Source organism: Oncorhynchus nerka, linkage group LG22, assembly GCF_034236695.1.
Source record: "Oncorhynchus nerka isolate Pitt River linkage group LG22, Oner_Uvic_2.0, whole genome shotgun sequence".
Taxonomy (NCBI): Eukaryota; Metazoa; Chordata; class Actinopteri; order Salmoniformes; family Salmonidae; genus Oncorhynchus; species Oncorhynchus nerka.
In genome coordinates, this window is record NC_088417.1 from 79,854,688 (window position 1) to 79,865,542 (window position 10,855).

Below are 10,855 nucleotides of genomic sequence, written 5' to 3' on the forward strand. Positions count from 1 at the left end.
ACACACACACACACACACACACACACACACACACACACACACACACACACACACACACACACACACACACACACACACACACACACACACACACGCACACGCACACCCTCATTCCTATACGCATTCACAATTGAATTGAATTTCCACAATGTGAATTAATAATTTGTGCATTCCATTGAAAGACATGAAGACTTAGGCAGTTGTGTGTTTGAACAGAAAGTACACATTGGTGCCCCACTACTCTCCACACAGATCCAATAACACTGAATAATGGGTCATCTAATGGTTGTTATATGGTAGTTGTGATAGTAGTTGTGAGTCCTTCAGTAGTAGTTGAGTAGAAGTGATTTATACTGTAGATAGTGTGATGATTGTTTCGTTGTCAGTGTGCTTCCATAAGAAATCAATCAATAGAGATCGGATGACAGTTGTGTGGGTGAGGTTAGAAGTACGCTAGAGTAGAGGAAGGGGCAGCCCTCTGGTTGTGGTAGTGTTGTGAGTATAAGGCCTGCTTTAGATTAGCAATGTCTTTCACACTGTATTGTCATTTCAGACAGTAATGGTAGATGTGACTTGCTGCCTCATTTGCTTTTGTAGAAGATGCTTGGATTATCTGATACATCTTGATTAACAGGTTGTGGCTCTATTGGTGGAGCAAATGTTGAGCGTCTGAGTGTCTTGGAGTTATTAGCCACTGATTGCATACTGTATCATTCAAAGAAAGTGAGACAGTAGATTCCTTAACGTTATTAGTCATTGCGCAATTTCTATTTTGTGGCGGCACAAAATAGAATGTGACACACCATTGTATTGTAGTTCCTTTTCTAGAAACTGAAAAGGAACCTTGTTGGCTAATGAAGGAGTCCATCTGATTGGCATGGGGCTGAAGGAGTGACGGCCAGAACTGTTTCCCTGTCTGTGTTTCAGCACATACAAGTACAGCACCAGCACCCAGGAGATATGGACACCGTACGGGAAGGCGAGGTAGAGTGGAGTAGGTAGAGCAGAGTGGGCTGTGCTGAGTGTGCAAGGTGGCCCCCTGGTCTTATACGTGATGCTGTCTGACTGACTGTAGGCTTGGTGCAGCTGTGTGTAGTCAAGCCTGGCTTCTGGCTTTTGAGTGTGTGATAATCTGTACATGCTCTTGCGGTCTAGCTGTGTAGCTGAACTGGGTTGAGGCTTTGTGGTGTTTGTTTTATACTTTGGGTTGTTAGGCTTCGCTGAACTGTGTAGTTTGTCCTTTTATTCGTAGTGTAAATGTACGTGTTCCTGTGGTTCTGTCCGTCTGTCTCTGTCTATCTGTCTGTTTGTGTGTGAGTGTATGTGGTTTTGCTAGCGTATGTATGTGTTACTGACTCCCCTATGGCTGTAATGAACCCAGCAAACTAAATTCAATGTATCTCCCCAATCCTGCATTTCAAATTTGAACATATTTGATGGGTAAATTGAGGGACTGAGAAGAACCATATAATATCAGATCATCTTCAGCCACTCTCCAATATAAAAACATGCACACATTCTCTCATCGTCTCCCTCTTTTTTCCTTTCTCTCTCTGTCTCTCACTCTCCCACCCACACACTAACACACTGCATGTGTACAAGACACATAGCATCCAATCAGCTCAGTTAGTCCTTACTCTGTGTGATTGAGTGTGTGTGTGTCAGCTTGCGTATTGTGGATCTGTGCTACCTAATAACATCTATAGCACGTCTTGCTCTAAGGTCTTCTCCCAGCGTCCATATTGTCTGTGCTCTGTGATGCTCCGGGACCACTGCCCACTCAAAATGGCTGCTGGAGGCTGAGTGTTGCCATGCTGACAATCATGATGGGAACAGAGTGTCCTCTGTTTTGTGTCTGTGTGAAAGAGCGAGCGAGAGAGAGAGGTTCACATTATATGAGAGTGTGTGTGTTCATGAGAGAGTGCGAGACGCAGTGGATGAGAGAGATTTGTGTGTATCTGTTATACTAACTCCTCCCCTTCCTCTCCTCCAGAGCTGGCCCGCATCCTGAGGGGGCAGGTGGTGTCGTAGCTGGAACAGGACCCTGGCCCAACCCCCCCACCGAGGATGAGCAGATCCAGGCTCTGATGGCTGCTGCCAATGGTGAGTCTGCTGCCTACATCTCCCAGAAATCCCCTTGCCTTCTCTGTCTTTAGCTACCTCACAATGTTACCTCAATATTCGAGCGAGAGAGAGAGAGAGACTTTGTCTTTCTTTAATGAAACATTCTCATGTCATTAAAACCTCACCACCATCCCATGAAATAATAGTAAAGGGTATGTTATCCCTCCACCTTTGACCCTGTTCCTCCTTGTTAGCCTTTTCCTTATTTGAATACCTATACCCCATTATGAACATTCCAACAGTAAAAACCACCCATAACCTCTCTACATTTCAACAGAGGCATTAATGGCAATAACCTGGCGCACACAGAAAACATATGAATCACAGTTTCTCTCATAACACAGAAAGGACACCCCTGCCAGACTCCCGGTTCAATCTGTGCCAACCAGCTGTTAGTGACCTGGGCTCCATGTAGAACTCTCCACTGGAGGTCCCCTGACCTCTTTGGTATTGGGGGGGTTTGTAGAGCCCCCTCCATCTAAAATCCACCATCCTCTCAGACCCACATAGCCCCTGCCTTCACATGTGCCTTCACTCCTGTTAGGCTCCTAATGTTCCTTACCTTAATGCAGAGGTTGTAGATGGAGTTACCTCCCACCCCTTCAAACTACCCCAGGCTCAGAGTGTTAAAATCTAAAAGGTCCTCCAGACCCTCTTGCCTGTCCCCAGTCTCTGCCATCTCCTGCAGTGGCAGGAAACATTGGTGGCTCCTCCCCCTTTGGCCGCTCAAACACCCCCCTTACTGGCTCAGACAGCGCCTCCTGAACCTCCTCCAGGAATCTCTCCAGCAGTCTAAGATACGTTATTCCTGTTTGTTGTGCCAGGACTTCCAGGGTTTTCCACCCCTCCTCTCCCAACATTCGCAGGTCACCCAGCATTAGTAAACCTGTTGCAATCAGTTGCCTTTGCAGGGTGGCCGAATGAACCAATCTCAAAGGGATGGCTGGGTTGTGGAAGATAGGCTCCTCCCACACCCACAGCCCAGGCTCCACACCCCCTCCCTGTGTGGGCCTTAGCAGCTGCCAGGCCCTCAGCACTGCAGAGTAAAAGTCTGAGAGACCTGCTGTACTCAGCTTCTCCAGCTTCATGGGGAACAGCTGCCAGTCCAATCCTAATCCGTCAGCTCTCCTCAGCAGCGCGCATGCTGGTTCCCTCCAGCCGACATCAGTATGTTACAGCAGTCTCTGCACCGCCTTTAATCGGAAAGCAGCAACCCTGTTCTCCAGTTCCACCAGGCCCTGTCCTGCTTCGTGGACGGTCATGTACAACACTGTCGCCCTCAGCCAGTGATAGCCCGACCAGAAAGTCCACCAGCTTGCGTTGCAGGTCAGACCGGCGGTTGAGGGCAGCCAATTTATGCCAAAGGGAAGATGCCAGCAGGTTGTTGATTATCAGCACCCTCCCTCTATATGACACATGGGACAGGAAACACCTCCACCTGGCCAGTCTTGACACCACTGCCTATGTTAGCCCCTTCCAGTTCTTCCTGACCCACCTCTCCGAGCCCAGGTATGTTTTAATCCCTTCACAACCTCACTACAAACCCCCTGGAAGCAGAGAAGGTGCCCTATCCCTCCATGCCCCACACAACAGAGCTTTGCTCTTGCCCCAATTTGCCTTAGCTGATGAAGCTCTCTCGTACACCTTCAGACTAGTCTCTAGTGCCTGCATATCCTGACCATCTCTGACCGTCACAGAAACGTCATCTGCATATGCTGACACGGCTATGCCTGTCAACACACCCATGCCTGTCCAGCAGACTCCCTGCAGTCTCCTACAAAAAAGGCTCAATGGCTAGTGTATATAAAGACCCCAATAGAGGGCATCCTTGTCTAATGCCCCGTTTCATCCAGACTGGCCCACTGAGCCCCCCTCCCACCTTAACCATACATGATGTCCCAGCGTACAACATCTTCACACGGGTCAAAAAACTTTTCTCAAACCCCAAAACAGATATCACATTATACAGATACTCATGGTCCACTCTATCAAAAGCCTTCTCTGAATCTAAAGAGACCAGTCCAAAGTTCACATTAGAACCTCTCAACAAGTCCAACATGTCCCTGATTAAGAACAAGTTGTGCGTGATTGACCGTCCAGGTACACAATATATTTGGTAATTGTGTACTATAGAGTCCATATGGGACTTCATTCTGTTAGAGAGTACCTTGGCAATATATATTGTAGTCCGCACAGAGCAATGCCATAGGCCTCCAGTTCTTAAGTTCACACAAGTCTCCTTTTTTGGGCAGGAGAGTCAGAGCCGCCCGACGGCAGCTCATCGGCAACTCTCCTACCCCGACGCATTCACGCAACATGCAAAAGAAGTCCAGTCCGATTATTACACAGAATATTTTATAAAACTCCACTGGGAGCCCATCGACCCCCGGTGCATGGCCAGGGGACATCTGGGTTACGGCCTCTGCCAGTTCATGGGACAACAGAGGAATGTCCATTGTGATCCCTCTGTGCCAGAGAGAGCTTAGGGAGTTCTGCAAACAAAACCTGAGCAAACATAGGATCACACAGTTCTGCCCTTTACAACTCAGTATACAACTCCACAGTCCGCTCCCGCATCTCCCCCACCACAGAGGTCACTCGCCCATCAGACAGCCGTGGACAATGCATACCCTTGGCTTCACCGCTCTGTTTCTCCAAACCTAAGAAGAAAGAGCTGGGAGCTTCCATCTCTTTGAGCATGGAGAACCTTGCTCTTACAAGTGCTCCCTTCGCTTTAACCTGGAAAAAACTGCCCAGGTCCCTACGTAATTCAGCTAAATTAGACTACATTGCCTTGCCCCGCCATCTCTATCTCCATCTCATTAATACAACGCTCTAGTTTCCCCAATACTCTCCTAGCCTCTGAGGATGAGAAAGCTGTATACTGTTGACAGATAAGCCGGATTTGGACTTTCCTCACATTGCACCATTGACTCAGAGACTCATACTCCTCTCTTTGCTGCCTCTACCTTTCCCAAAAAATCTGCAAACCTGAGCAAAAAGTGGCATCTTGTAAGAGCTTTACATTAACTTCCAATAGGATGCATGCCGAGGCCCTGGTGAAATGGACAGCCGAGCCATGGTTAGGTGGTGATCGGAAAAACCCATCGGGAGAATGGTAGCACCCAAAAGCCATTGCTCTGATTCCTGAACATGTAAAAACGATCAAGTCGGGCTGCACTCACCCTAGCCCCAAATACCTTCACCCATGTATACTGTATTTTGTCAGGATGTTTAGTTCTACAAACATCCACTAGGTCGAACTGATTAATCATGGCCCTTCACACTCCCACTGAACCTAAATGAGGCTCATCCCCATTTCTGTCTTTCTTAAAGTCTATTGTACAGTTCCAGTCACCTGCCGACCACCAGTGTCTCCTCAGGCACTACCTGTGAGAGTTCCTGTCTAAGACACCCAAATAGAACCCCCCTCTCTCTCCCTGTGTTAGGCGCATACACATTTATAAAGACAAAACCCATGTTGTTAATTTCTGATTTTACAATAAGCAGCCTACCCCTACACACCTCATTTGAGGAGCAAATCTTTACAGACAGACAGACAAATTTCTCCCATGGCTCAACACATTTGCCCCTTTCCACTAGATCCCCCAAATCAACTCCATTCACCACATCACTATGCATCTCCTGCAGATACAACACCTGTACTTTCTTTTGTTTTACATATTCACCCAACACACTCCTCTTTCCCGCATCTCTGGTGCCATTTATATTAAGCGAGCCTACCCAAAGAGTCTCCATAAGAAGTGGGAAAAAAGTCAGCAAAGGAAGAGACCAATAGTAAAGCTCAAAAAGCCACAGTGCCAGAAAGAAACTATTAATCTAAACAGTGTCTGAAGGTAGACCTGAACGTACTGTTCTGACCCACTTCCTCAACCTAAGCCGTTTCCTGGGTGAGAGGACACCATGCCCCTCATTTTTCATAGTATGTTGTACTGATCTTATAAACTTTCTCGGATCAGAAGAAAAAGCCTAAAGATGAACTTTTCCCCCCTTGGTCTCATTCAGGAACCTTGTCAGTTCCTTCACCGTGTACTTTGACCCCTCTGCTTGACTGGCTGTCAGCTCCGGAGTCTGAAAAAAAGCCTCTTCCTCAGACTCACTTTCCTCCTCCTCATCTCTATCTCCCATCCTGACAACTTGCCCTTCCTCTCTGGTCAGGGCCTCCCCCCCCAGCACCAGGCAAAGGTTCCTTGGTGCCTTGGACCACAACAGACTCTCCCCTCCCAACTTCTTTATTCTCCCCCTTTTTCCTTTTCCACTTGACACCCTCCTTCTCCCCCTAGTTTCATACACTTCACCACTATACTCTCCTCATCCACTAGCATAACCTGAATAGACCAGCCTCATCTACACCACCATCCATAGCATGACAAATCCCAGCCTCAGCTACGCCACCATCTCTAGCCTGACTAGGCCCAGCCTCTGCTGCCTGTATCTCATTGCCCCCTGCACATTGACCTCGATTTCACCCACTGGTGCTTGTACCATCACCTTATCTACAGCCTTTATGTGGGCACGCAAAGCTCTATTGCCCCAAATCCCCACACTCAAAACCCCCGTAGACTATCTGTGCTGGCAAACTCTGCGTAGAACCCATCCGTTTATTACGGATGACTTGATCATCGTAATAAACGGAGGCAAATTTGCAACTACCACCCTGGTCGAAGGGGTGAAAAGAGGCAAAATTGGCACCAACACACCCCTTACCAATATTCCACTAGCAATGAGCCTACCAACCAAATTTGCTCTTTTCTTGAACACAACCATAGCTTTGTTCATTCCGGAAGTATAAATTCAGCTCCTACCTGTTCACCCACCGAGAGCAGGACCTCCTCCACCTTAACTTCATTCTCAGGAACACACCTGAAACCATGCCATAACGACAGCCTCTCCTCCACACTAAGCTGAGAAGCCATCAGACACACCACACCTTCCAAACCCCAGGAAACTAAAACTCTGTCCTCTTCCACCCTAACTTTGAAAAAACCTGTGGATACTGCATTAACCCTCCGAGAGAGAGAGAGAGAGAAAGAGAGAGAGAGAGAGAGAGAGAGAGAGTGTGAGAGACACTCTGTTCTCCTCTGAGGACTGATGGTGAGATAAAGATCTCTCTGCCACTGGGTAGAGTTACAGAGAGAGCCCTGTTGGAGAGCAGCATCTCAGGCACTAGATTCTACGTGCATACGACTTTGTTAGATCATGGTGTCAGTTGTTAAGGAAACAACCCATCCTTCCTGTGTTTGCCTCCATTAGGACACACAGAGAAATGCTGCCAATTACACATGTGTAGAGCACAGTGTGATTCACTACAGTCCCTGTGTATGAATGAAGCAAAACAGAGGGCTATGGGACACAGAGCTCTTTGTTTCAATGCTCCCCAGCTGCAGTCACTCAGAAACCTGTGCACTGCCTCTCTCTCTATTACTGTGTGATTAGTCACACATGGTGGTAATCCTCAATTCTAAATGATATTTGATTATATCTGAATGTGCTGTGTGAAGTTATTTACATCTGATCTCTGTGTGAGAGAGCGGCGGTTCTATATGTTGTGGGTAGGGGCTGCCTGGCTCAGAACGCCAGTGCTGATTGCTGAGCTGGAGCTGCAATGCAGTGCAGCAATGACTCTCAGTGAGTAACGAGTCACTCTCTCTTCACAGCAGCACAACACACCCAGCTATAACCCTCTCTCCCTCCCTCCCGTCTCTCTCTCAGAGGTGAGCGAGGTGACGGCGACCCTTGGACCCCGCTACAACGCCCAGTTCCCCATGCAGCATGTGCCTGACTACCGCCAGAACGTCTACATCCCTGGCAGCACGGCCACCCTGACAGCCAACCCCCAGCAGATGATGTCCCAGCCGGCCCTGCAGGGCCCGCCACAGGCCATGCCCCAGGTTAACGTCCCCAACGCTGCCCATACCCCCGCCAGCAAGAAGAAGTCCACCAAGAAGGACAAGAAGTAAGCCAAGCTAACACCAAACCCAATCGCCGCGGACACCAAGACCCCTTACCCCCATACTGCAGAGCATCCTCCCTCAATAGAAGCCTTGATCTTTCTTTTTCTTATGCCATTCAATTTGATAGTTCAATCTGATATTCCCAGCGTTGTGGATGTAGTGAGCATATGTCAAAATGTTGGTAGTGGGCAATTGCTGTACTTCTTACTCCTATGGTCATCACAGCTCACTTCAGGCAGAGGTTATTGGTTTGTGGTGTATGTGGAGTGGGAGGGGTAGAAGAGTGGATAAAAGAAGAGGGCATGAGCTGTATTTTGGATGATTCAGATGGATTTCAGGTACCTGGAATTCATACAGTGATCTAGCTCTGCATTATAGCATTCTAAAGAAAAAAACATCTGGTTGTTTGTTTTCATTGAAACCTTTGATGTTTCTCTAAAATGCCAAGTAGTTGCTTCTTATGATGACATTAATTACACTACCTTCTTGTTTATTTAGAGGACTTTCTTTAGCTCTTTAAGGAATGAAGTAGACAAGACATGTTGCATGATTCATCCTAAAGATGAAGAACCACTGAAGATAAGCCTACACTAACATACATTTGAAGAAAGAGGCTAGCTCAACTTCGTCACAAAATTCCAATTTCATGTGAGAATGCATACCGTGGCATTAACATTTTAAAATGTAAGGTTCATTGTAGTTATGTGACTAGTAAGCATAAGAACAGATTCTGATTTTGTGTTACTTATAATGGTGACCATCAAAGTATATCCAGCTGCTTTTTAAAATCTTGTCCAAGCAGGATTCTGTGGTAACTTATCATTTATCCACAATTGTAACCTTTTTCCATCATTATTGGTAGAATCCTGTACTGCATTAAAACTGAACTTTGTTTAAATAATGTAACAGTGTAAAGGTGATGGATCAGTGTTTTATAAACTTAGAACCAGCATTATTTCAATATTGTATCAGCGTTGTTGTAACGTTGTATTAGCGTTATGCCGAGCTGGCCCAGTGTTATTGGCTCTGCACTGTGGCCCTCTCTAAGGCTCATAGACAGAGTCCTGTGACCACTACCCCAGGGTTGTGGGTTACGGTTAGGGTTAGACAGAGTCCTGTGACCCCAGGTTTGGGTGTGTGGTAAAGGCATAAGGAGGGGAAAGGGTGGACAGTCTCTGTCCTCTTGCCACATGTACAGTATCTCTCCGGCTATGACAGCCTGTAAATGTGCTCTAATCACTTCTTCAGCCCAGACCACAGGTTCAGTACACTACAACTCCAGGCACTGTAGGACGTTCTGTAATGGACAGTTTACAGGAGCCTCTGTAGAAGCCTTGTTGTACGTTCAAGGCAATATCAGGACCATCAAATCAAATCAAATTTTATTTTTCACATACACATGGTTAGCAGATGTTAGTGCGAGTGTAGCGAAATGCTTGTGCTTCTAGTTCCGACAATGCAGTAATAACCAACAAGTAATCTAGCTAACAATTCCAAAACTACTACCTTATAGACACAAGTGTAAGGGGATAAAGAATATGTACATAAAGATATATGAATGAGTGATGGTACAGAGCGGCATAGGCAAGATACAGTAGATGGTATTGAGTGCAGTATATACATATGAGATGAGTATGTAAACAAAGTGGCATAGTTAAAGTGGCTAGTGATACATGTATTACATAAGGATGCAGTAGATGATATAGAGTACAGTATATACGTATACATATGAGATGAGGCTGACCATGGACAGAGACCACCTCCCTCTCCTCTCTTAGAAGCAGTCTGGGGCACAGAGAATGTTTTCAGCCCATCCTTAACCCTGCCAAATCCTCAGCTGCACTGACACTCTGCCCCCATGTAAATAAGACACAGCCAATCTGAGAGAGAGACATCACTCTCTCACCACAGCCACACAGCTGGCTAGTACTGGAATGTTTTGAATATTTTTCAGGAAAAAAATTGTTGTTCATATTACATGTAGTGGTGTAGTGACTAAGATTTGAGCAAACTGACTCGACCAAGATGTAAATAAAACTAAAACTTTCAAAAGACAGTCGTAACTAGAGGCTTGTGAAATTTTTCGTGCATATTTTTGTGTTTTCTCTCAATCACTTTCTTTCTTTGGTCACACCAAACTTTAAATCTTAACACACAACACCCACATGTCTTTTAAAGTGTGATTCCATTTCCTTGCACCTCTTCCTGTGTTTGTGATTTTGATCAATTGTTTATGCTACTGGAATGCCACCCTTGCTCATATGAATATAAATATGTGTCTTCTAATCCTCTTTATTCTATTGTTTCATCTTCTGTATTAAAATTCTTAGCGCTTCTTCCTGTTACACTTATTTTATATGCTCAAATTTATATTGCTGTTTATTTCTTTATGGTTTTTGTTTATTCTCTGCTCACTGACATTTCCAAATACAAATCTCTTTTGAAATGATGTATGTGTGTGGCTGTCTCTTTAGTATTGGTGTGTTTTTTTACTGATGAATGATGCTTTGATAGCTGGTAAGAGGCAGGGTATTATCATAGCTAATGGCAGCATCCTTATTGGATCCTGTCTGTTGGAGTTGACTGAACTGGAGCCATGGCTCTGTTAGAAGTAATCCACTCTTTGTTCAGCACAGTTCAGCCACAAACGATGGAGTGGAGCGGGACCCTTATCCTGTACCTCACACACGCCTAGTCCCTCCCCCTTTATAACATTCTAAACCTCAAATGCCTAGTCTCTCCCCCTTTATAACATT

General features: G+C 46.0%; 1 protein-coding gene across 6 annotated transcripts in view; it reads left to right on the forward strand.

The window, feature by feature from the left end:
* The window catches only part of LOC115105794 (protocadherin gamma-A5-like), a 35,747-nt gene extending 25,199 nt beyond the window's left edge, over positions 1-10,548 (forward strand). For 3 of the 6 annotated variants that reach the window (XM_029628184.2, XM_029628185.2, XM_029628188.2), the window contains exons 3-5: positions 928-984; positions 1,994-2,103; positions 7,858-10,548. In XM_029628184.2, coding sequence (XP_029484044.2) covers positions 928-984; positions 1,994-2,103; positions 7,858-8,105 — 415 coding nt within the window. In that variant the 3' untranslated portion in view covers positions 8,106-10,548. Of the gene's footprint in view, positions 1-927; positions 995-1,993; positions 2,104-7,857 lie in introns of those variants that run through there. The other 3 variants (XM_029628186.2, XM_029628187.2, XM_065007442.1) reach the window with 2 other exon arrangements.
* The last annotated feature ends 307 nt before the right edge of the window (positions 10,549-10,855 follow it).